Source organism: Ornithodoros turicata, chromosome 2, assembly GCF_037126465.1.
Source record: "Ornithodoros turicata isolate Travis chromosome 2, ASM3712646v1, whole genome shotgun sequence".
Classification (NCBI taxonomy): Eukaryota; Metazoa; Arthropoda; class Arachnida; order Ixodida; family Argasidae; genus Ornithodoros; species Ornithodoros turicata.
In genome coordinates, this window is record NC_088202.1 from 16,949,105 (window position 1) to 16,976,861 (window position 27,757).

Here is a 27,757-nt window from a genome sequence, read left to right on the forward strand (position 1 = left end):
AGTACCGCTTGAGCCGCCTGTCCTTGTCTGTACTCCTTGATTATCTGGACATGACTTTTAACTTTTTTGGATGTGCAGCAGTTGTGCTTGGTTGCAGGTCGAGTAGTGCTCGTGCTTTGGTATTGCTGTTGATCGAGCACCTGCGCCCTCCGGCGAACACTATGCCCACATTCTGAGCTAGGTGACCCGTAGCAAAGTTTTTTTTTTTAATGCACTTTTTTTACCGATCTATCGTACATGGGCACAGTGTTCGCTCGGCCTGGGATGCCTCTATAGAGATAACGAGGGCACTTTTATTCACAGCATACAGCCTTCTAGTGTGTGCCCTGGTATAGTCGTTACACTTGTGCCGAAAGTGTGTTTGCCAAGTTAGAATAAAATATGTTTATTCAAACAGATAATACTGGAAATATATTAGCCAACACGCAAAAAGGTTAGGTGCCTGCTGCCGCAATAGATGCAACAGTTGTAGTATACACTAAAACTAAGTACTCTTCTAAATGGGTTCAGCTGCAACGGGTCGCATATATTGTACGGCCATTAACAGGAAATTGTATATTTCTCCCTGCATTTTTCTTGTTGTTGACACGTAAATTAAAAACAGAAATGTCCTTCTCTTTATTCTAGGGAAGTTTGATTTCCGCCAGCTTCCCTATTCCTTTCAGAGCACCATTCATCAGTACCCTTGGTAGGGCAAGACCCCTTGGTAGAGCAGGTGCTCCCTGTTGGGAGCACTATCCCCTGCAACAGAACGAGCAGGTGTGGAATCGCAAATATATATATATATATATATATATATATGTCACATTTTTCATCAAACTAGTGTTATCCACATTATGCAATGATAAAACATTGGACAGAAGCTGTTACCTTAGTCTCAACACTGACTAGTTTCTCTTCGCATGTTGTTGTATGCGATGTGGGAGGCAGCAGGTTGGGAACTATTACACGGGTTGACTGCGCTGTCCGGGACCTACCGTAATTTCACGCGTATTAGCCGCGGCTTACACGCGATTTGTTTTTCACGGACGCTCGGCGGCTTATCCACCGGTACGACTAATCTGATGACTATTTTTCCCTGGTGTTTTCCCCATACACCGGTTTTAAGGAAAGGGCCGACAATGTCTTTGGAACAGCACCGCTCTGCCAATGCACAAGCAGTATGTAACAGGGGCGCGTCCACATTCGAGTAGACTGACCTCCTGCATGGTGACTTCCCCCAAGCAGCTTCAACGAAAGTGGTGACAGTGATTCATGACTTCTGAAAGGCCACTGACCCGCCGATCCATGAAAAACACGCAACAAGGGCACAATCCGATGTTGGTAGAACACTAGAAATGACCTCCTTTGTTGTACACCGTGCATTATCCCGGAGTGTGGACCACAGGGCTTATGGCCTTCTCTATGGTCTCCTTTGTCGCACAAATCAGTCGCGTCATATTTCCCGCAGCTTGTATGCGAGTGCGGCTAATCTGCTCGAAAATTTTCAAAACATTCATAAAAACGGGTCTGCGGCTTATCTGCGGTGCGGCTTATACGCATGGAATTACGGTAGTTTCCGAGGTTGTGCATGGTGCGCAAGCATATCATGTCTGCATACTTCTCGTCACCTCATCACAGTAAAATAACTTATCACTTATTGTTTGTAATAGAGAGGTTTGAAAGTCACGGCACCAGTTTGTGGAAGAGAGGGCAGCGATCAAGGAAGAGGACACGACGTTTATTCACCAAGAGCAAGTGAAAGAATAAACGAGATATAGTCGCGCGGCGACGACTTAGAATGGTGACGCGAGCCATGACGCCATGAGCTGTCATCTTCTTCGGGACATTTAACAGCTTGCCGCCCCCGACGATGAGTCTGTTGATTGGTAATTCAATGGTAGTTGCGCTGTCCCGGACTCGATCTTGTAGCGACGCTGAATCGGTCTTCTGAGACCGATTCAGCTCAAAGCTCTTTTCACCTTTTTGGACACCACATAGGACTTGGATCCTTATTGTGACAGGGCTCATTATTTCATTCCCCGCATCACCACCAGCGATGAGGTAGAGTATCGCCCCTGGCGATGAAACTCCCCATTCATCATCTCAAAATAAAGTGGTTGTTGTTGTTCAGGTTGTATTCAGCCCAACTCAGCCGACATGGCACTGCATGCTAAAAAAAAAAGAAAGAAGAGAAAGAGAAGCATAAAGCTATTAATTCGAATTTCATAGCCACAAACATATTCGTACGAACTTTCTTCTACTTCAAATTCACTATGAATAACTGATAGAAAAGAAGCTTTCCAATATTCTAAGACAAGATCCTGATTCAGAACGCGTCTCAGGACGTGCTTCATCACCTGAGCGAAATCCATCACTAGACGCATTAGAGTCCCCACTCACTCACTGAAAAGCGAAGCGAGCTCTAACACATTAGGCGAGGAATAGTAATGTGAAACTAGAGACGGAGCTGTAGTCCCAGATTCCAGTTGCTGTATTTCTCTTAGCTCTACCGCTAAAAAGTATACCAAGCGTTGCATCTTCAAATTCGTACTGGTTGCTGTCATTTAGAGTTCTGGAGTTTGGTTTCCTTCAGTTTCACGAGCTACTGACCAAACTAGTTGCCGTAATGTAAAGATGAATACAAAAATCGTAATTCTGGATAAAGTACGACTACGTGCTTACTAATCCCACTTTTGTTGTCGTGCGAACCTGGCGTGTGGTTACAGTACTCGCACTTCGGTTGTCGGAGGGACGAGTCTGCTTCCACGATGAATGGACCTCTACGAAAGAAACATCACCGTGACGTTTGATGACGTTGTCAGACATTTCGAAACCAGAACTGCGCAGGTGGAGAATACCACCGTTTGACAAAGCCGTATTCCTTCACAAAGGTCACGGGTGGCTTCTTTATATTGATGGTACACACAAATGAGGTCACGTTTTTAGTCGCTTTTGTGTTTTCATTCGCATTCTGAGTCCACCGCGGGAGGAAAAGAGGCTTTACCCCAGGAGTTGCAAAGTCTGAAAGTCAATGTCGTAATCCCGTTCGGGATGTGGTTTGTTATTGCGACTAAGTTCGCGCTTGCTTTGATAGAGATACCACGTGCACTCCTAGAGAAACTTGTGCCCTTCAGACACCAGAACATGGAAGAGCCCGGTAGCCATATTTAGAAAGGGCTACCGAAAAGATAGGGCTAGCGGTAGAATGGAGCAGAACAAGGTCATACAACTAATATGTAAGGAATTAAAAAAAAAAAAGAAACTCGCAATATGAGAAGCCACATTTAAACATGGCTTTCTTTTGACTTCCTGATTTTTTGCTATGTAGTTCCGGTCTACCAAGTTGACGGCGTTGTTGTACGTACAATCTGACGTCATTTGTTTGTAAACAGGGGGAGGTCTACTACCCGCAGGAATCACAGTCACTGCACCTGCCCCAAATGCCCTCGTTTCAGAATGCCATAGGTAGCGAGAACAGTAGAGAGTAACGAAAGCAAAATAATCCGCCCGTTAGACGCGCGTCTCACTAGTACCCCAACTCGGTCGTATGCGAGCGCGCGCTGACATGCACCATGCTGTTGCCCGAGGAAGATTCACAAATTTTCCACACGCGGGGTGCGGGAGAGAAGGTTGCAGGTCACTCCGGAGTTAACAAGTACCGAATACAGGTAACCTTACAGCAGATGACGCTGCCGGAAGCTTATTTTCCTCCCGCTTTTATCCTAAGCAGGTGTTTTGACACTAGTTGAGTGATATTTTTACCTTTAAAAAGGATATTAACTCTGCTCTAAATCCCATTTACCTTCTGAGTACAGGAACGAGGCATCAGAAGTTACTATGAATGGTACCAAGCTAAGAGTGCAAGAGCGGAACCTTGGAGCCACATGACCAAGAGAGATCGCGTGCACACTTTATCCGAGTTGTATCGCTAGATGTGCTTGCGCATCACAGTGCCGGTTCATTCCTGACTGCCGAGCGCAAAGATATTTCGTGAGAACGAAGGGTCGTGAATAAAGTATGGCAGCTTTGCGCTCTGTACTCCTCCTCCCTTGAGATGGGGCACTTTTGCATCAATATTGCGCCACACGTGTGTCTATCCTTGAAGATATCTTACCATCGGAAAGCTGCTTCCGTGGTCTAGGGTGGGACGTTATCCACTTTACGATAGTGCGCTCGGTAACTATACTATAAAGCTGAAAGCATGACCGGTCATTGCTGTTGTATGTACCAGGATTATGTCAAAACAAAAGTGGAAAGCTGTCTCTGGCATTTTGCATCTTTTTGTCTGGTAATATCACAAGCGTGGTACGTTTCGATGTTTTGGAATGTGTGTTCTGGTTTGTGGTGTTGTTAACTTACGCAAGATTTCATCCGTTCTGCGGGGCGGTGACGGACAATCCTGCACCAGAGACGTGGAAATACACGTAGTATGATTCCTAAAATTTGTAGAATAACCGAAAAACCTTTAACTATTTAAGTTATGACGTCTGGAATACACCTACCAACTCAGTAAAACCGAAACTAGAGGGCGCCACCAACCGTCACGATTTGTAAACATCTATGATGATTGCAACTTCAGAGTGTGGAAGATGGCACTGGCACCAGAGCCGAACTAGAACTCTGGGGTTTATTTCACGTATTCTGCTTTCCAGCTTTTCTTCGTGGCGTTCTACATACAACAAAACTGCAATGTACCGCCTAGGAGAAGTTTGATGAGGTGCCATTCATATCGTAACGTCATTCATGCGACTTGATCTGTAGTGGCTGCCAGAGACGTGTACAGATGGAGAGAGGACAGCAAGAAGGAGTGGGGAATAGGGGTTAGTATACATCCTGGGCCCGTCTTCAGTGGGAACTGCGCCGACATTACTCTGGAAAGTCTGCCGGATAAACCAGGGAAGACCCCAGACAGCACAGCCGGTGCCGCGATTCGAACCCGCGTCACCTCCCAGTCTCGGGGTGGTTGGCAATCATGCTACGCCACGCGAGCTGGTGGCGGTGTTCGTGCAGATAACACAACAGCTCATATTAAGGTTATTATTACGGCTGTCGTGTTCGGGGCTGGTCACACATGAGTCACGGTCATGGTGTCAGAAAGAAAGGTGTCCAAACGCGCCGCATACACCACACGCCGGTGGTGTCGAATCTTTGCTCGTGGTTCGGAGAGAGGCCGTTCGGTGCAGCACCGTGACTGTGAATACGTGCGTAGCGGTTCGGCATATTTCGTGGCTGTTGCAAAAATGAGGTGCAGGAGAGCATAATATTGGCAAAGAAGTACTCTGCGCCAGCGTGTCGGGGCGAGTACAAGCCGTGCAAGGGTAAGGGCCGATATTTTCAATGCATATTAAGACATTGGGCGGTTCAAGGTGCGGAGGCGGCCAATCCCTCGGTAGGTAATAATAATTAATAATTCGTGGCTTTACGCTGCGAAACAGCTATGATCGTGAGCGACGCGACAGAGGTCGGTCAGTGCATTCATTTCGTTTTCGCAACGTTTTGAAAATTACTCAAGTGTTACAACTGTTATTTGTGGATGCTTGCGTTAGTGAAGAACAAACTGTATGTAGTATTGAAGGCGTGGGCAGTTGGGTGCAAAAAAGCCTCGCAAAAACAGTACTGCTTAAAACAACTCTACATGCTAAGAATAAAAAAAGGTTGAAAAGGAGTAGAAGCGCAGCAGTTCTCCCCGATCTATTTTCCCTCTACCGACAGCAGGTTGAAGTAGTGCTGTTTCTGCCCTTTTACTCAACACTCTACCCCTAACGGTAGAACCACTGTGGCAATTTTATCACTACTAGGGTTCAAGTAAATCTTTTTTATTTTTGTGTGTTTCGTAGCAGGGTCACTAATGGAAGTGTAAATGGAGTCACTGAGGTGACGACAATAGTTGAGGTTTACTAATCCTGCGCGCAAAGGCGTTTGGTCCAGCTTCGAGATCACTGTTCAAGAGATTAGCCAAAGCGACCAAACACAGAGTGTCTGTGCTTGCGCGGTATCGCTGATTGTGCAAAAGGGGTCAGCATAGAGACGAAAGCTGAAAGTTACAGACTGTCGGTTTGCACGTGGATATTGCTGCACCGAATGCCATGCGTGCGGCCTAATGGATATGCTGAGTCGAGAATTCGCATCTCCGTGGTGGAAGGCGTTGTCGGTTCAGCTGCAATAATATGAACATAAGCAAGGTGGAGGACAGAATCAGGTGAGTAATTTTGATATTCAACATTTTCCTTCCCGAGCGTCTTATATGCAGTGATCAGATGTGTTTTGCGCAGTGCGTGTTCGGCTTGATCGGCATGTCGTCTGACACTTTTTCAGCATCTTATGAAACTGCAATATCACCAAATGCGTTTGTGTATTACACGCAGGTCACCATGACAACTTTGGCACGGCACCTTATCAGCGCCCACCGGATGTGATTACAGGATCCACTTCGAAAATGAAGAAACGGGGCCATGACATACAGTGAGCCCCCGTTTGATGGAAGAAGGTATTCATCGCTGGAGTCTTGGTTTTTAGATGTTCTATGTGGTTATTTATTTATTTATTTTTGCTTGGTTTCTGTGCACTGCTGGGGTAGCCTGCATCTTTCTGTATGCTTATTTCTGAGGGAATCACACACGTAACATATTTCTGAGGAGTGAAACATGTATACCGTCGTTATTATTTATCGCTTACCTTAAATGCTCTATTAATGCGATTTACATTTCAGTTGAATTCATCCGTCCTGCCACGTGTTCCTCCGGGCAGATATTACACACCGAGCGGATATTCGTGCGTATTTAGAGTGACACAGTAGTGTGAAACGTCAAGCCCTTAGAAGTCATCCCGATGCCCTTGTTATGGTGAATGGATGTGGAATTTATGTGCGAGACAGTCCATGCAAGTGCTGTGCAGTCTGATGGATGCAACAATGGAGTTGTCTGTGTTGTGTCGCGTTTTCTTTCGTGTCTCCGTGCTCAGGCTTCTTCAAAATGGATGTACCTTTCGCATTGGTAAGCGCAAGTGTAGGATTCCAATTGTGACGTGGTAATAAAATGCTGTGACCAGTAACTTTTGTCGATATATTCTATCTCATCCACACAAATACTATACGTCAAGTTTTTCTCAAAAGGGCAGAAGTCCTTCCTGAAAGGCGGAGTAAATAGTTCCCTACAAGGTCTAAATGCTCCGTCATTACGGGTAGAGACATGCCACCGGTAGGCACAGCGCCAATAATAGTAGAGATGCTTACCATTTCAGGTAAAAATTATCTTCCAATAAGGAAGAACAGTTCTACTCACGGTAGAACTGCCTTCCGGGAATGGTAGAATATATAGCGTCAAGACGGGGAGATATTTCTCATCCTTGGGGTAGAGGTGTCTTCCACATGGAGAGAAAAGATAGACCCCCCAGAGGAATAACAGTTAACCATGTAGGGGCAGAATTTTGCCACTAACAGGGTAGAACTGTTCTACCAGTGTGGTAGAAATGAAGGGGTAGAAGTGTTTCTACCCCTCACTTTCTACCCCAAAAGGGTTGAGAATCTGTAACAACACACTTCTACCCCAAAAGGTAGAAAATTACACTTTTTTTCTTAGAGCGTATACTCATTCGTGCTGAGTGAACATTCAACCAGCACTCAATGTGTCGTACCGTTAGGAAGTAAAGGTTATTTATATTAAGGTGGGGGCGCAACAGGAACGTAGACAGAAAAGAAGTAGACAAGACAAAGCGCTTAGATTATTTAACCGCTATCCTAGCACTGCAGTGGCCCATCTAGAGCAACAGCGACGACTATCATCCTCACGCTCATGCTTCTCATACGCAAAGCTCGAATATTTAAGTTATCACTTTTTTCCGGCCTCCTTCCTGTGTGGAGTCACTGAATTCAGTTCCACAGCACAATCAGCGTCTCCAGTGTGTTAAGCATTGTGCCCGCTTATTTTTCTTGTTGCATCCTCTATGAATGGGTCTATGTGAACAGAGCAACGTAACAGAACTGAAACTCAGACATCATCAACAGTCAATCCCACACCACTTAGACATCATGGACTGCACACAAGGCACGAGATAGACTATACACTAGATAATTCACGCCATTTCAGTGTTACGAAACCGATATTGTTTGTACAACGCGGATAACGAAAGCTGTTGCTCCAAAGGATGATGCATTTTGAAGCGTTAGGGCCTCGTCAACGCCTGTCCAAGGGCAAATCCCTCTTCGCGTTGGCCAGGAGCAGCCCATCGGCCCCCTTCCGCTCATCGCTATCTATCGGCAGGATACAGAAGCACTAATTCGACCGACGGAGGGGCGCCTCCCGGACACCTCTCTCTTCTTACACCGTGGTTACGTCCACAGGTATACGGACCCCTCAGGCATTGCCTTGACTATAGGAACAAAAACGGATAAAGTCCTATACTTGGGTGTCCGGCAGCTGCTGTGAGTTTTACATATCAAGAGCTATGGACTCTCCTGCCCACACGTGCTACAATAACTGGGATAAAGCATCACTTGCTATGGAAGCAGATATCATTTTTCTTTCTTTTTCCAATCCACCGGCCTCGGTGGCTCAGTCGGTAGCGTGTTCGCCTTCTGATCCCGAGATCGCGGGTTCGAACCCGGCCGAGGACGCCAGCAACTTGGTGGCAGGGTACAAGTTGCTTAGACACGCCGTCTTCCGCGAGGGACGTTAAATACGGGGTGCCGTGTGATGAGCTTTCATCGCACGTTAAAGAACCCTCAGTTGGGCAAAAGCAATCCACAGACCGACCGCTGTGGCGTCGCCCATGATCTAAGTTGTCCCGCGACGTAAACCACCAATTATTATTACTTTTTCCAATCCAGATATGCTTTTTCAAGCATCACAGATGAGTGACGAACTTCATGGACTTCAGTACTGGACGGTTGTTGGTGATCGTGGTTAATCTATTCACAATCAAATCATGATCCAAGTGCCATGCGAACACTTAGTACAGAAGAATGAGTCTGCAAATCATGTTGTGAGCAACTATACACAAGCAGGCTGTATAAACTAAGGGTGAAAAATTACGAACGCCAGTAGCCCCTCACCCTTCCAGAACTGAAACGTACGAGGGTGGTTCCATAAGTTTCCGGCCCGAGGTAGAAAATGCGCGCGAATTTGAAAATGCTATTAAGGACGCGTGGCGCCATCTGTTGGAGGGCCGGAGCACCACCCTCAACCCTCCCCATGCTTTTGTCGGTTGGAGAGCGGCATTTCAAACAGCCAGGGTGCACTCTTCAGTTAAAATGGAAAAAGTCGAGTACCGCGCTGTGATAAAATTCTTGACAAAAGAGGGACTTTCGCCTAGAGAAATTAAAGCGCGACAGGACAACGTGTACAGGGAAGCCTCTCCGTCGTACACAACGGTAAAAGACTGGGCTAAGCAGTTTCCACTGGGGCGAGAGTCCATTGAAGATGATCTACGCGATGGTCGTCCATTGGAAGTGGTGACACAAGAAAATTTGTCTCTTGTCGAGGAGGAAGTGCTGAGCGAGAGGCGTCTGAAGGTGAAATAAATGTCAGAAAGGCTGGGGCTTTCCAAAACAACCGTTTTTCGCATCATCGACGAGGGCCTTCACATGTAAAACGTCAGTGCGAGATGGGTGCCACGACTTCTCTCGTCAGTTCAAAAGCAACAGCGCCTCGTCTGTGCCAAAGAGTTTTTGGAGCTCTGTCAAGAGAACGAAGAAGAAATATTGAAGTCAATTGTCACAGGGGATGAGACTATGGTGCTCTACTATGATCCCCTTTCGAAAAAAGAGCCGATGGAATGGCGCAAACCAGGAGAAGCACCCCCAAGAAAAGCCAAGGTCACACAATCCACAAAGAAGATCATGGCAAATTTATTTTGGGATTGTCACGGGATCCTCCTCATTGACTTCAAAGAGAGGAACACCACAGTGAATGCGACTTATTATGCTTCACTCCTGCACCGACTGCGAGACGCCATCAAGGAAAAGAAGCGCGTCAGGTTGAGTCGAGGTGTCCGGTTGCTCCAGGACAATGCCCCTGTCCACATGGCTTCTGTTGCCAAGGCTGCACTGAAGGAGTGCGGCTTGGAAGAAATCCACCACCCACCCTACAGTCCAGACTTCGCGCCGAGTGACTACTTTCTGGTTCTTAAACTTGAAGAGGTATCTCAGAGGACGGAGATTTCAAAACGATAATGAGGTCCAAGAGGCAGTTTTCCAGCAGTTTGCGGACAAAACTTCGGACTATTTTTTCAAGGGTATAAGAATGCTGGTTGAAAGGTATCAAAAGTGCATCGAAGTTAAGTGTTTCGTCTCTGTGACTATTAAAGGTTGGTCGGGACTGAAACTTATGGAACCACCCTCGTATTTGTACTGGTGCCCGAAAAGCAATCTCTAACCGTGCACGACTGCTTGAAAAATTTGGTCCGGCATCCAAGAAGCATTTCGACTGCAGCTCACCAGACAACGTCAGGCAGGCCTTGTAAATGTGTCCGAAACATGTGTACGGCTTCCATGATAAAAGCAAAGGGTACTTTCGTGATGTGCTCAAGGGAACTGACATTTACACAACTTTGCCTCATGTTTTCTAGACAATGCTTCTTTGTGCTGCAAAGGTAACTGCTGACAAAGCATCTCGCATTGCTACTAATGGCACAAACAACTGATCTCGGAAATTGCTAAATTAACTTTCTGGTGGTAAGCAAGTAAACAGGAGCGACTTGATCATATCAGCACACGTGCTTCGGTGCAACTCTTGACTTCCAGTACGGGGCTTTGTGGGAACGTATGGCGGCATATCAATTGGAAACAGGATCCCTTCTGCGTCACTAAAAATGTATTGCCAGCAGAAAAATGGCAAAGAAGAAAGAAAGTTCCAGTCAGCTGAAGCTGCAAGTATCTGTCAGTGATGCACCGCCAAAGAGGAGAAAGGCAACAGATCCCACTTACGACGCACACAATGATGAGGGTTACCAGCAACGACATGTACCATCAGAGCAGTATGAAGAGAATATCTCAGCATTCTTATCGAGTCCCCATGTAGGTGTCTATAGGAGAGAGATGAAATTGAAGCTCGTACTACGTAGATGCCTGATAGCAAACAAGGCATTGGCACAAGAGCAAGTCGGAAAGTTCACCAGATGCCGCTGCGTCGTACTTGTGTCGTATGACAAGACATGTAGGAGAGAGTGTGATGGGAGTGAGCGTGCGTGTGCCGTTAGTTGAATGGGACTCCTCGGCAAGTCGTCTGAAAGGAGATGCCATCGTGGTCTAATTGGTAGGGCACTTGACCGGCAATCAAGAGGTGCGTGGTTAAAATCCCGCCGCTCTCTGGCTTTTTCGACGACTGCCATATTTCGACAATTTGTACAAGAGCGTAAACGTCGGCTCTCAGCTGGAGCGAAACACCAATACCGACTTTAATGACGTCCCATGACCATTAAAACTCTCGCGTCACTCTCTGAACTTTGGAGTACCATTATCACTATATGTTTAGATAGTGCTAAAGGAAGCCGGCCTTCATCCATACCATGTGGAACTGCACCAGCAGTTAGAACAAAGGGATCTCCAAAGCAGAGTGGACTTCGCTCCGAGCGAGTGCAGGGCACAACCCTAGTGTGCCAGAGAGCTCTGACTCTCACGAGTCAGAAAAGCTCCTTCACTCAGCTGGCAGTCTCCGAAATTTATTTATTTATTTACCTATTTATTTATCTATACTGTCAGCCCTATGCAGGACCGTTACAGGACTGGGAAGTACATACAATATACATGAACTTCACTATAAATAAAACACAGAATAGGCAAACAAAAGGCACAGGCAGCACGTGGGCATAGCACGTGCTGCACCTAAGCAACTGCAAAGGTATGGAAAATGTAAATCAATACCTGGATGGGGCATACGATTATAAACGGGAAATGTTGTTACAGAAACTTTCTATATTTGGTGGATTGGGAAAGACACTAGGGGACACGTTGTTCCATTCCTCTATGGTCTTCACAAAACATGAGTTCTTAAAAGTATTTGTGCGCGCTGCGTAAGGTCTAATGCAAAAATTATGTCCTGTACGTAGACTTCTCCTCCCAACTGTTTGGAAGCACCTATCTTTAGGCATCTTGGTAAAGCCAAAATAAATCTGATATAAAAGTTTTAACCTAGCTGCCTTCCGTCTCTCTGCAAGCGATTGTAACTCAGCCCTGTTTAACAATGTTGTTATTGATTCTTTCCTTTGGTACTTAGAACATATAAAAAGAACCGCCAGTCTCTGCATTTTTCTATTTTGTCAGATAACACTTTTGTGTGGGGATCCCAGACAGACGATGCGTACTCAAGGGCAGGCCGAATAAAGGTTTGGTAAGCCGTTAGCTTAACACGAGGCGTTGCTTGCTTGAGATTTCTACGTAGATACCCAAGTTTCTTACGTGCCTTACCGCAGATAACATCCGTGTGAGATTTCCACAATAGATGTGAACATAAGACTACTCCTAAATATTTAAAACTCTGTACTTTTTGAAGCTTGACTCCGTGAACTGTATACGTAAACTCCTGTAAATGCTGTTTTTTTGTTTGTTTTTTGTGAAAGGGGCAAAAACAGTTTTTTTTTAGGGTTGAGTTCCATGCCGTTATCTGAGCACCAAGAAACAATATTATTAAGGCTGTGCTGGGGGCAGTTATCATTAGTGGTAGCATCAACTGTTGCATATAATAAACAATCGTCCGCAAACAAACGCGCTACAACTCCGGGCAAAATATGATATGTCATATCATTAAAATATATCAAAAAGAGAATGGGCCCTAGAACAGAGCCCTGAGAGACTCCTGAAGTAACAGGAAGGGATGAAGATACTGCACCATTTATACTAACAAACTGTGTTCTGTCACGCAAATAACCACCAATCCATTTAAATACGTTCCGGTTAATATTATACCTGCTTAATTTCATTAACAACTTGTTATGTATCACCCTGTCGAATGCTTTCGACATGTCTAGTGAAATCACATCAACCTGTCCCCTACTGTCTATTACTCTCGATAAATCATGTACTGACTCAGCCAACTAGAGAGTAGTTGATAAGCCTCGTCTAAGTCCATATTGGCTTGTACAAAACAAGGTATTATCCTCAAAAAACCTAGTTAAATACTTACAAACCATATGCTTAAATATCTTACAACACTGACATGTCAAAGAAATGGGTCTGTAATTAGATACATCATGCTTGTCTCCAGTTTTGTATACAGGAATTACTTTGGCTTTTAACCAGTCAGTTGGAATGACTGAGGTAGTTAAAGATTTGCGAAATAAGATTCCAAGATACTTAGACATCCACAGGGAGTAGCGATAAAGAAACTGGTTTGGAATATTATCTGGCCCCGGGGATTTCTTTGTGTGAACACGTAACAACAGCTCTAAAATTCCTTCACCTGATATGTGAAAGTCAGTACCCGTCTCGCCCACACACAGATCCGGAGTACCAGCACGTTCGTTTTTCTTGGAGAATACTGATTGGAAGTACGTGTTAAACTCAGATGCCAAAAGCATTGATTCAGATTGTATTTCGCCTCTAATCTTTAATTCTTGCGTTTTATTTTTGGCAATGACAAGTACCTCCAGAATTTTCCGAGCGAATCTTTCAAGAAATTTTCCAGGGTAGTATTGAAGAAATATTGCTTACTACTTCTGATCTTCTCCTTTAAAAGTATTTTTAATTCTGTGGTTTCTGCACAGTTAGAATGTTTTCGTGCCCTTCTACACTTCAGTCGTTGTTGGATCTGAATAATTGCTCTCGTAACCCAAGGGTTGCTCTTTTTAGTGTGCTTAATTCTCTTAGGAACATGCAAATTCATGCATGTGTGCACAATATCTTTTAATCGTGACCACATTGTTCCGACATCGGAGTCCTCACTAAAAGACAAAAAGGATTCACTAAGAAAATCCAAAATAGCAACATCAGCGGCTTTTGAAAAATCATGAAACACTACAGGGGAGCCTTTCCCAGCACCTATATTACAAGGTAAATTCAGGCTTACTAACACCAATTTGTGGTCAGAAATTCCTTCCAGAACAGAAATATCAGCATAAGATAACGAGTGACTGAGAAAGATTAGGTCAAGAACATTCCCTGTATCTGCATGTAGACGAGTGTACTGGCTGACAATTTGTTGCAAATTATATTTAAGGGAAATATCCAACATATGATAGGCGTGTACTGAATTATCCGTTACAATGCCTTTTTGCCAATCAACGGTGGGAGCATTAAAATCGCCAGCCAGTATCACGTGTGACCCTTCCTTTGCATAACGAGAAAGATAATCATCAAGCTCATCAAGGTGACAAGAAGGGGCATTCGGAGCACGGTACGATCCTCCAATAACAATTTTTTTACCAGATATGTTGATACGGCAAAAAACACTTTCAGACACTTGGAACACTGGCATAACAGAAAATTCAATACCGGTTTTGATCAGAATGGCAACACCACCACCTTTATCCTCTCTGTCTTTCCTTAGAACATGATAGTTTGGCGGAAAAACTTCGTGACTCTGAATATCGGCATGCAACCAAGTCTCAGTAACAACAATTACATAAGGATCATATTGATATAAAATACACTCCAATTCCAATTGTTTATTCAAGAGGCTCCGAGCGTTCAACGTTACGACACGGAGTGTTTCGCCGGTAAGTCAGTTACTACGTTGTTTGCCTTCAGTGAACCTACTGATTTTAACTCGACGTTTACTTTTATCATCCCAGATGAAAGTATCGTTATTTATAATCAGCTTGTCGTGAACAAGTTTTACTCTGTCTTTGTTATTTCGGTTATCTTTTGCTGAGTCCCACAAACATTTTCTTTTGTGAAGAGTTTGTATGGAATAGTCCTCAGCCATTGAAATTTTAGTGCCTTTCAGCTTCGCACAATTCCGCATTATTTTGTGCTTTTCATTGTAATTGTACAATTTTAAGATTATTGGGCGATTTCTACCTGTCCTTCCTTTGCCAAGCCGGTGAATGCGCTCAAGCCATCAAACAGTCACACCCAAAATGTCCCTAAATATATCACGAATGACCTTCTGTTCAAGATCCCGTCTAAATTCCTCATGCTCCTCGGGAATCCCGTAAATGATTACATTGTTTCTACGTTCGCGGTCTTCAAGATCAGTTAGCTTCGCACTTTGCCTTTCAAGACATTCCTTTAGAATGGCAATCTCTTCATTTATCACGTCAACTTTACTTTCATTCATCTTGACTAGTGTCATTACTTCGTCCAGTTGTGACAGCTTTGAGTTTATCTCGCCAAGTTTGGCCTCCAACGACTTTTCTTTTTCTTTGATGCCCGCAATCTCGTCAAGTACCTTATTTTGTTTTTCCATTAGCGCGGCAAACATGCTTTTCAACGGGCTTTCCTCTGAGTCATTGTTCGGGCCAGGGTTTAACTCGCTATCACCCCCAAGCAGGTGGCACATCATTGACCAACACTCACTCAACATTTCAAAACACCTTCTCGGGCACGGCACAACCACCAAAACTACTGCATTTGTTTTGAAACAATTACCAGTTGAATAGTAACTGACCTGCACAATGAGCCAAGTGAGTTTAGTCGTGCAAATCGGCATGGTGGTGCCGTGCCCAGAGTAAGCGTCGAAAGCGAAAGGCTCTTTTAAAGGCAGCAGTGATGACGTCCCATTTGCATACTTCCAGTTGTAGATCACAGCGCCGCCTTGGCCGGTGATAACGTCGTAGCCGATAAGCGCGTGTTTGTCACTTGAGTGTAGATTCGATGATACTGGTACAAATGTACGATAATGCGCCAGCACCTGCACGATGAGCCAAGAGAGTTTAGTCGTGTAAATCGGCATGGTGGGGCCGTGCCCGTTCAGTGAAGTCAGCAACACAATATGAAGTCACTAGATTGGGGACTCAATCTAGTGACTTTAGCCTAATAGTGAGGCGCGCCTTCCTTTTCCTCGTTGTGTTTTCGCATTGTATTTCGCGCTACCCGTACCGCGTCTGGAGACCGTCAGAGAAGTCGACGGACGCCTTGCTTGCAGGCGATTCTGGGCAGCCAATAAAAGTACTCGACTGACCTGACGTCACAACATGCCAGAAGGAGGTGGGAGAAACAGTCGCCGCTGCCCGCACTCTTGCGAACAGATTTTCTTAGGAAATGCGCGCTTTGCAAAGGAAGTGTTTTGCGTGACAGTTCTTCCAAGCGAGAATGTTCGTACCGGAGAGTCGAACCGAAACGTTTATGGGTTCTGTTCGGGTTTAGGTTCGACGATAAGGGTTCAGTTCCGGTATAGCTCCGGAAGGCAACTATAATGGTTCGAACCGGTTTTTCCCAAACGGTTCGGTTCACGAACCGGTTCAGGGGCCACGGGTGGGAAGCAAGCACAACAGTCAGGTTAAAGCACACTTCCGTTTGTGTGGTACAGTGCTGGTACAGTGCTGTGGTACAGTGGACAGGAAAGTGTCAACTGTCGTTCAAGATTCTGAAAAATTTTGCGCGATATGAAAGACAAGGTTAGGAGCGGTTACGACAGCAGCATAACCATAAATTACCGGTTTTGGTTGGCTGCCCCAGCACGTAGCTTATGTCGCGGTGGTTAACTTATCCACCGGGTTGTTTGTAGAACCTCGGCAGGAATATAACAGTCAACCAAGCCTGCTACCTTGGCCTAAGTCATTTAAGTCATTGATATTGATTTTTATATATTGTTTACCAGTCAGAAGACGGGAATACACGTTAATCAGCAAACGACGATCCATGGTAGATGGATTGGAATGGTGCTATTCTGAGCCCGCGGTCTTGATCTAAAAGGCCCGTTACCGTTCCTCAGTGACCGCCGCCGTGCTATACCCTGTCGCCGTTAGAGCGAAGTGTCTGCGAAACAAAGACAGAGCACGGGAAAGAGCAAGTGTAACGAGAGAGTTCGACTGATTGTCGACCAATCCACGATTTTTAAATACGGTCAGTATGATTTTCTTTACCTTTTTTTATTTGAAATGCACAAAGAAAACCAGGTTCGTATGTTCTTTTGTAAGTTCATACACGCATGTTGGCAGTTTGTCCTGCAGAGTCGTACGGACGGACGCATGCTGTATTTGAACTCAATAGTTGGCTTTCGCAATGCATCGCACAAAAAAGAACACAAGACGAATCGACAAAAACAAATGAAGAAGAGAAAATTTGAAAGACCGAAAGTCGGCCAGTCGACGACGTATCCATCGGTTGGTCCGCCTACTCGCATTTATATACATTATTTAAATGCACTGTAATTAAAACAGTATTTAAAATAGAAATACATGTATTTATATTGTGTATTTAAATACAGACTTGAAAAATGTATTTATAATTATATTTAAGTACCACTTTTTTGGTATTGATTTTCGTAAATACTTTATAAATGCTCCTAGATGCGAAAGATACTGACTCATATCTTCAGATTATCCTGCATTGACCATTCGGTAAGAAGAGCAAATCAGAGTTTGAAGAGCAGCGCAGTCATACCCTGTTTTCGCAAGCACGCATATGCGATAAACTATTTTAGATGGTCAGTTTTTCACTGTTGTGCGGACAACGTTCGGGACTACCCGACTACCTTGTTGTACGAAGCATCATGGTAAAATTTAATACAAGCCTTTCTTCATCGGCACCTGTGGAGAGGTGTTCTCCTTTGCCAATCTGATTCTACGGCCAAACAGAAAATAGTAGAAGATGGAGCCTTCGAGAAATTTATATTATTAAAATCGCCATGATAAATAACAAATAATTGATATTGTTCCTTGTTAATTTGTTGTTATGATAAGTATTATTTCTGTAATTCCAGATGGCTTTCTCACAGTATTTTTGGTAGTAGTTATGCTACTTAAATAATGTGTTTATATTTTGTATTTAAATACTCATATTGAAAAGTATTTATGCAGAGTATTTAAATACCTCTTTCAACAAAGTGTTTTGTATTTATATTTCAATACTTAAAAGTACATTTATGTTCGTCCCTGATTATACAGGATGTCCACAATAACCTTAGAAATGATCTCTAACACATAGTGACCTCAAAGAAAAACTGACAGCTCTTCGATGACGTAAGTGTTACAAACGGCAGCACTTGTCTGTAACACAAACGTCGTAGGAGAGTAGTCAGTTTTTCTTGGACAGCGCTATGTTTCAGCGATCATTTCTACTGTTAGGGTGGACGCCCTGTACACCTCAGGTTGATTAGTATGTTATTATAATATATGTCACCTCCAAAATGCCACACACACACACACATAAAGAGACGATGATGAGATTGGGATGGGGCTACCCAAAACTGTCGCTGATCCCTAAATATTATATATATATTCATGTGTATGTCTTAGACATCAGTAGTCATAACAGTTTTCAGTCATAACTCCCCATTGATCCCCATTCATCATCTTAAAATAAAGTTCTTGTTGTTATTTCGCGACTGCAGAAAATCCAGAGCATTCCTGCAGGGCAGGACTCTTTCGGCAAGCATGAGGAAGGCTACAAAGCTAATAAGAGAAGAAAAAGAAAAAAAGATGAAAGAAAAAGTTTTTATGCAAAACATGCAAAGTTCTGCTCTTAGTTCCGTATGAACCGTTATTTGAACCGGTTACCGCTATGTTTTTTAACGGTTCAGTTCCGGTTCAGCTCCAAGATGGCGTCGACTGTTTCGTTTCGGTTCAGTTCCGGTTCGGCCAAAAATAACGGTTAATAACGGTTTTCGATTCAGGTTCGGGTTCGGTTCGACTCTCGATTAAAGGGAAGGAAACTTTGTTCCCGCAAAGACCCCGAATCAACGGACGAATTTTCCTGTTACCGTTACTCGTTTGAGCGTAGCAAGTACGGGAAGAATTTATTCTGTTGGTTCCACTTCACACGCGAGATTACGTGGCGAGGAATACACACGCGACAAAGGGGTTCTGTTACGACCTTGCTATCTGTACCACTATGTTACGCCTTGTATACCATGGCTTGAGTCTGAAATATTAGCGATCTTTCTCGGCTGTCCACAGCTAATATGTAGGGCATGAGGAATGTACAGGATGATTCGCCATCTGACGGAAGGGAGCTGAACCACAGTTTGTGTTTCGGCTCCTTTCTGTCAGATGGCGAAGCAGTCGAGCGCGGTGTTGCAGACGACATCGAACATGTGGAACTGAATGCAGACTAGTTCTGTGCGACGCCGCTTTTCGACCGTGTCGCTATCTGAGGAAAGTAGCTGGAACGCAGGTATAGCCGATTAGGCAGCGGCGGTTTTTTAATTTTCACGATTTATCAGCAGAGAAACGGAGCAAGTGGCAGTATCGACATACAATTTTGGGGCATAATACGTCCTCTAACACATACTTTAGCTTTTCGACGCTGTTGTTATTGGTTTTATCTTCGTTACAAACCCCGAAGTTTATCTTGGCGAACCCTGTAGATGGCTCAGCTTGGACGAAATATTATGACATCCATTGATCTTAGATATAGAAATATTTCTAGAGCTTAATGTGATTACAATTCAGGATGGAGGCATCTTTGTGAATGCGCGTTGGCATAGAGGGCGGGAATGTCAGTTGTCCACTGACAGGAAGCCAGGAGATCTATGTCCTTCACTGTAAACCTTGGAACGCGAGCACTACGTCCATACCTGTACGTACCTTCAGTACGTACGCAAAATACGGTATTTTAAATATTTTCCCGGTATTTTGGTACTCTACTCAATACCTTTTGCGACAAGTATTTTTAACGTATTTAAGATTTTTGTATTTAAGATTTTTTTCAGTATTTGCAGCTCAGTGCTCAAAATACTTTCCTTCCTCGTCAAGCCATATCCAGCACACTTCCACAGCGTGTCCCGATTTTCAGCTCAATGGAACGTTTCCCTTTTTTCCTTTCTCTTTTTTTTTCTTTTTTTTTTTTTGTTTGGGGGGGGGGGGGCGAATTGGCACATCTGTTATTTATCCTCCGGTATAATAGGCTGGTCCCACGCTTGGCCTTGCTTGTTAATAGCTCGATCCCTTCGTCAGAAAACCGTTCTTATTCATATTGCGAGGTGAATCTCCAGGGGATTAGGTACACGATAATCTAGGCGTTTATTGCTTTGGTCATCAAATTAATAAACACGCACCACAAGTTGAAATACCCGAGCTGACATACAGGAGGTCTTACGTAGTTTTGGGTCATAACATATCGCCAAAGTTTACTTGAGTTCACCAAAGTTCACCAAACATTACTTGGCACCAAGACCTTGCAAATAAAAGATTTGCTTAAAGTGGGACTCCGCAACAAAATCACTCAAATGTTCTGGTATATCCGTACCATTTGGCATGTCAGGATCATGTGCAGGAAATATTTGGTTCCAAAACTGCCTAGATTTTATTCAAACGAAATTATTACGAAGCGAGCGCTTCGCCTCTGTGAAGCGAGAGGACACTGAAAGCAACACACTCCTGACATCATCCGGCATCCGGCAAGGGAGAATGCAGCCGGGAAGCAGACGACAATGCTGGGTGACGTCACGGTATCCTCCTCCGGATGAACCGCCATAGTATGGAGCTCTGTTTTTTGCTCTTCGCATTTCGGTTTCGTTTTGCTATTGTAATCATTTACGAATTAATTACTCGCGCAAAATGAATGCGAATGTTGTATTTGGTATCGAAGGGGTGGTTCGTGTTTTGTATGACGCTCAACTAATTTTTTCGAATCCTTGCGAAGTCTCCCTTTAAGTATGGCGGATGAAGTTCACTCTGTTTTAAATACCTTTTACGCGGAGTATTCAGTGTCCTATTAAATACTTTTGCGCAGTATTTTGTGCATGTCCGACACGTCGATACATATAAATGTCTCTTACACTTTCCCGGTGTAACAGCGGGGGATGTGTGATAAGCACTTTAACTTGTACTGGTATCGATAAGAGAAAATTCAGGATGTCGTCTTTATCATGCAGCAAAAACATTAGTGATATGAAAGAAATTTCAGAAAGCAAGTCATCGCCTAGCAAAACAACACAACAAAAAGCCCGCAGCCCTTCTTTCGGGCGTTTTTCTTGTCATTCCTATAGTGTCGGCTTTAAGCGTTATGGAATAAGAACATTCCGAAAGACTAGCATCCGTGGCAAAAAGTACGTAGCACCGCCATTCACTGTCACGGAGAACAAAGCTTAATATCGGAAAACAACGACAACCGAGCAATTTATGCAACACAAAGACAGTAGTAAAATTGAAATCAATATTTGGTAGGCGTCCTTTTGACTCTCTCGTAAGAGTCGTATTTTACGACTTTCATAAGACATCACGCGGTGCAGTTTTGACAAAGGCAGACACGAGGAGATGTATGGGGGATTATATTTCAAAATCATTTCCTTCTTTCAGAAGCATATCCCGCATACCATTCTCAGTGGCGCGTTCGAGATGAAGGCAGACGTTATGCGTGATCATATGGAGCGCTTTTTAATGGAAGACTATTCCCGACATCGTGCCCGAAATTCTTTGGATTTACAATACGTACTTGAACTTGTTGGAGTATAATGAGCATTGCACGGACTGACGCGATGTCAGTTGACATACAGCCAAACTCATAATGGCATTAGCAAAGAAAACAAAACAAAAAAAAGAAACACGAAAGATTGCCAAGATACACTGAAACTAAGAAAGAAAGAACAGATACTCGTATCATACTCGAAATATTGTTACAGGTAGATAACGAAGCGGACCCCGGAGCTCGTGCTCAGAACCCCGGTAACCTCTGCGAGCGGGGGCATGAAGGTTCATTAAAGACAAAAACGAAAGGTCAGCCAGACAGGGGTCGGCTTCTTATTAAAAAAAGAAAAGGGGACAAACGAAACGAAGGAAAAGGGAGGAAAAGGAAAGAAAAGGAGAAAAGAAAGATAAATCACACGAACGCGGTCGCGAGGCGTTGATAAGGTCCGTAGGCACCTTTGAGGCAATAAAGCTTATCCTACGCTTAACAATATGCATCGCACACCTGTAGCTGGTGCTTTGTTCCCAATTGAGGCTTTTGAATATTCCATTTTGTGTCTTATACATTTGTGTTCGCTTCGCCATTAGTAAGATGGGGGCTCACAGCGAATAGATTTGGTCTGACAGAGGCGGGACAGCGACGTGGTTTGAATGGGGGATGCTGTTCTCCATGTTTACGTAGAACCATGGCTTGCAATTGCAAATCTTTAAATACAGTATGAGGAGGCGAACATGTGGCTTCAAAGCGATCCACGAAGAGCTCTGCCTATCGATGAAAATATTAGGCGTGAGCCTGCACATTGGACCGAATAAGGTTTAACTCCTTCGAATTCATTGCGCGGATGATTGACATGCCTGCACCATAAGCAAAACACAAACGTTATTCGGCAGTAAAGATTCATCCCGATCACAAGTCAACGTCCCCCTCAACGGAAGCCTCACAGGCAGTGAGTCTTTTGTGCCCACAGTCAAAGAAAACTTCATTTTCATGAAATTCCCTCATGCACTCATGTTTGTTGGCTGTTTTGCCTTTTGGATGCTGTACATCTAGGTGTTATCGTACTCAAATTTGAAACTTATTGAGAAGTGAACTGTGAAAATCGAACTCAACCACATTGCACCCTCCTAGGCAACCGTCATTTCGCAAAATATCGCACTCTCTCTCTCTCTTTCTCTCTCGCTCTCTCTCTCTCTCCTGATTCTGCTAAAACGGGAGCCGTGCGTCCTTTTGTGACTCTTCTCGTTATGTTTATGGTCATAAAAAGGTGCAGTACGCCCCGCTCTACCCTCAAATTAGGAGTACTAACCTTATCATTACGCACATTGGTTGGCCTCCACCATGTTATGTGGCCCAGTTCTGTTCCTAGAGTGTACGCTACATTAAATGCGGTGCTTTCGGAGAGCTACTGGACTAACGTACAGAAAGATTTACACGAAAAGTGCCACTGTAGAGCTTTCAGAACGAAAGATGCCCGCAGGTCCGCTTTTTTTTTTAATTATGTCTTAACGCCGCGAACCAACTGTCGCTATGAGCGGCTTACAGACGTGAACAGGAGCCCGCATGGCACAGGTGCCCAGGCGGCCCGCATGGGCCCCAAGCAAAAAAAGAAAAAGAAAAAAAAGAAAAAAAATCGTCCCAAGCTCTATGAACGGTCGCGGCGTTCTACTGGGCGTTGTCTGGGCTCTGTACCCGTGCAGTTTATCTTGCATTGGTTAGTCATAGAAAACTGTTGCCATTGACCTGTAGTAGCCGATGACTCTCTAAATAAGAGACGAACGGGCCCGTTGGCACATGACAACAGCCAAGACGACGAAAGTAACGCAACAACAACAGCAAATAAGTGATGATGTTGTAGTGGGATGTTTCGCCGCTGAGGAGCCACCCATCCCATTGCTTGAGGAGGAAAGAAACAGAGACAGACAGGGAACGTCCAAATTTCAACTGTCCATCATAATCAACCTTTTGTCGCATGATTATATGTTGAAACTTCACCAAGCTTCTTCATTGCCCCCACTGCCAACCTTCCCGAACCGCACTCTCTGAGTCTCTGAGTCAGCTGGACTCTCGCCCCTTCTCCCTATCGAAATTGCTTGGTTCCTGGCCCAATCCAGCCCAGCAACGATCTCCGCTCAAAGCTCTTCTGACATTTCTGGACACTGTAGTGGCGCTGCAGTTCCACCGGCAGCGATATTAAGGATGAAGACTGGCGAGTCTCGTGAGCAGCTGCTAGTCAGCTGGCATTCGGGTTCTGGCTTCCGTGGAATAAACAGTGTAGCCAAGTAGTCTGGTCCACTTCAACTGGCGACGAGCTGTTACAGTAATGTCTCTCCCGGAGATGCCTCCGTCACCAACTGCCGCGAGGTCTGCGGAGGGCATACATCATTTCAGGAGTCCAGGAACCTTTGACCCAGCCAAAGAGGAGTCGAAACCCCTATCACGTGAGGTTCGAAGCTGCCTTGCGTGTGGCCAGGATTTCTGACGACCAAGACAAGAGCAGCCGACTTGTTAAAGAAAGGTATGGCGTGGAAGTGGTCAGCCGCATGCGTAGAAGCTTTAGAGAGTGTCTCATCTTTTGAGACTGTCAAGAGAATGTTGACATCCGCCGAGATCCTGACTCACTACGATCCGGAGAAGCCCATCTTCTTAGCGGTTGATGCTTCTTCAAAAGGACTCGGCGCAGTCATCTATCACCGTATCAATGGCAAAGACAGACCGGTAGCTCACGCATCTAAGACACTCACGCCAGCAGAGACGAAGTACGCTCAGATAGGGCGAGAGGCACTTGCCATCATCTTTCGTGTGAGAAAATTTCATCAATACCTATGAGGAAGGAGTTTTTTTCCTCTACACCGACCATAAGCCCTTAACCACCATTTTCGGGTCAAGAAAAGGAATACCAGTCTCAACAGCGAGTCGTCTACAGCGCTGGGCACTTATTTTGATGAGCTACACCTACGATATCGAATTCAAAGGAACGAAAGACATCGCTAATTCAGATGGTCTATCTCGTCTTCCGGAAGGCCGGGATGCAGAATTCGACCGGTCCGGACAATAGGAAATCTTCAGCGTTCATTGTGAAATCGATGCCATCCAAGATGAGAGCATGTCCATCCTTCCAATAACCGCCGAAGAGATCGCAAAAGCTACGGCCAGCGCTGTGTTCCTCCCCAGGGTGGTAGACTACATCGAGAAGGGTTGGCCCGCAAGTGTTCCCGCTGAGTTGGTTCCATACTCTCAGCGGCAGACAGAAATGGTAGTCCGCAGGGGTTGTGTCCTATGGGGCTTGCGTACTGTCATTCCCCCCACATTCAGAGAAGCGATGCTAGACATCCTCCATGACTGTCACGTTGGACAGACTGAGATGAAGATGTTGGCACGTTCATACGTCTGGTGGCCTGGGTTGGACAAGGCGATCGAGATGAAGGTGAAGCACTGTGACCCGTGTGCGGCAGTGGCCGCTCAAGATGTACCGGTACCCTTACACCAGTGGGAACCTCCAGACGGGCCTTGGGTCCGGCTTCACGGGGATTTTGCTGAACTGCAAGGAGTCAATTACCTAATCGACATCGACGCACTCAGAAAATGTCCTGACGTTAAATGCATGTCCAAGACCACCGCCAGCAAGACAGTGGACGCATTGGCTGACGTATTTGCCCAGAACGGGTTTCCTGACGTCCTTGTTGCGGATAACGGACCCCCGTTTACCAGCGAGGTTCTCGGAAACTATCTGGGAGCAAAGGAAATCCGTCATATCTTCGCTCCTCCACACCATCCAAAATCGAATAGCCTCGCAGATAACTTTGTACGAACGTTCAAGACAGCCGTTCGCCGTTCTACTTCGGAGGGAGGAGAATGGGATCGAGTGCGCGATTTCGTCTTCAAATATCGCGTTATTCCTCATGCAACGACAGGTCGTCCACCATGTGAACTTCTAAATCGCAGACACTACCGATCGGTGCTGGATCTGGTGTGTCCGGACAATGCTCAGGACGTGAGCACGTCTGAGTCCTCGAGAAAAGCCCGTGCTAGACAGAAGAGGAACCACGACATTCGAACCCGCGATCGCAGCTTCGTAATCGGCCAGAAACTGTGGATGCTGGACCCCATCAAAAAAGGCCACTGGAAACTTAAATTGTAGTGGCGCTGCAGTTCAACCGGCAGCGATATTGAGGATGAAGAATGGCGAGTCTCGTGAGCAGCTGCTAGTCAGCTGGCATTCGGGTTCTGGCTTCCGTGAAATAAACAGTGTCCCCACGTAGCCTGGTCCACTTCAGACACAATCGGACCTGGATCGTTATTGTGAAGGGGCTCATTATTTGTTCCCCACATCCCCACCAGCAATGGGGTAGAGTATCGCCTCTGGCGATGAACCTCCCCACTCTCCATCTCAAAATAAATTCGCTGTTGTTGTTGTTGTTGAAACTTCGACGTTCCATGTCTGGGTCTCTGTGGTATTTTCGTCGTTTTCGCTTATGACTCTCTAAACCTCCCCCTGCGTGGCTGATTTTTACTCAAATTGATATTACTAGTACTTTGCTACCAAATTTCTGAGCAAACCGTACATGGCCAATTTGTAATATTGGTCCTTCAATGGCACCAAAAAAGAACCGGTTCGGCAGGCTTGGTGATCTCTCGAGTGAAAGATTCTTCGAGTACAGCATACTTGGAACAGGGCTTTTTGGGTCGCCGTTTTCTGCAGCTGTGGACAACGTTCCTGATGATTTACAAATGGAATTGCGTGACATGCAGTGAGAGTACCGATATAGAACAAATTCGCTGAAGGTGGTGCGGCTTCGTTTTATTCTTGCGTTGGACGAAAGTATCCGAAGATACGTATGTTGTCGCAAGATAAACCTGTCCATGTTCGGTACAGCAGACGTCTAATAATAATAATAATTCCTGGTCTTACGTCGCAAGACAACTGTATCAACATAGGTCTTTCTGCCATAGGTCGTAGGCGTTTTCTGTTGTGATGAATCTGAGTAAGTCAAAGTTACGCTCACAACTCACAAACGAACACCTCAGGGCAGCCCTTAAAATAGCAACTGCGCAATCACTTTCATCCGATGTTGACGCAATAGTCAAAAGAAGCAGTTGCCAAGTTTCCTCAGCACACAGCAAATAAAAATGCTGACCATGTGATTCAGCTACGCAAATATATACGTTTTATGTCATCGGAAGTTCTGTGTTGCGTCATTTATATCAGGAACAGGGTATCCCAAACCCGTGGTATGCGGCTCGCGTAGTTCCTCCATGGCCCAATGCGGCCCGAGGACACGAATGAGTTCGGCACCCCTGTCCTAGACAGAAGAAGGCCTGCGCCCCCGTGACACAACGTCACACAGGAAGGCCTGCTGCTGTGGATGCTCCTATGACGTCCATGAAAGCGCGAAGAAGAAGAAAGATCGAAGCAGCTCGCAAAGCCAGGCAGGCCTCCGTGGGTGACGTAAGCGCGCAGGCCTGAAGCAATCTAGCAGGTGTTGATTGCTCTCAGATCCGCATGCGCCAATAGGAAATTTTAAAATATCGTTAGTTGGAAACGCAAAACGTTAACGCAATATCATGCGCAACGCGACTGTCCGCACAGTGCTTTCCGTACCGTAAAGCTGCTGGCTTGCGTCCGTCGCTTGCAGCACCGTTACGGCTAGAAGCGAACACTCAAAAAAGAATGGTCAATAAAAAACACAGAGGAATTACTTTTCCTACAAGCTTTGTTGTTCCTAAGAAAAATATATGTTAGCGCAAGACAACTCACGGTATCTTGTTTATTACTTGGGGACATTTATAGCAGACGATGGAGTACGTAATGCGAGTTTCGAAATTACGGCGTCCGCCTGCTATGTTAAAAATGCTCACGCAGTTTCTCTTCGGCCACGAAAGCAACGCAGAGCCACAAAGCCAGCTCTGCGTGGTCCGGCAATTCCCAATAAATAGCGAGCTCGCGCAAAACGCAAAAGCTAAGTTTGCGTTATGGAAATGCGCAGTGGCGATAACGCTATTTCTCGCGCACGCAAAGTTCCTGAGCATGCTATTCTAAAACTCCCTATTATCTGATCGTTTAGTTCTTCCGGCATGCCTCTCTTCCTTAAAGGGGTTGCGACACTTCGTTTCAAGTTGTTCGAAATATATGTAAAACGAAATTATTTCCATCGACGTGAACTTACGTTCCGAGCTTTGCAGCAACGGGGGTAATAGACGCGCAGAAAAACCGCACCGCGAATACCGAAACTCATTCGTCTGTGGCGTCATGGCAGGTGTTTCTGCCACTGAGGAAGCGCGAGAGAGGTGACGTGCTTACGACTGCCAATGGAAATGGTCGGAGCTCTGCTGTCA

At 45.1% G+C, this 27,757-nt stretch overlaps 2 protein-coding genes across 3 annotated transcripts in view; both read left to right on the top strand.

Annotated features, from left to right (window-relative positions):
• LOC135383160 (uncharacterized) overlaps positions 1–27,757 on the top strand; it is a 359,001-nt gene that overhangs the window by 303,749 nt on the left and 27,495 nt on the right. The window lies entirely within an intron of this gene.
• LOC135384352 (uncharacterized protein K02A2.6-like) lies at positions 24,528–25,562 on the top strand. The gene has a single exon (XM_064613558.1). The coding sequence runs from the start codon at positions 24,528–24,530 to the stop codon at positions 25,560–25,562; it is 1,035 nt and encodes a 344-aa protein (XP_064469628.1).

Coding starts and splice junctions, on each gene's coding strand:
- LOC135384352 (XM_064613558.1), top strand. CDS start 24,528: ATGTCCATCCTTCCAATAACCGCCGAAGAGATCGCAAAAGCTACGGCC.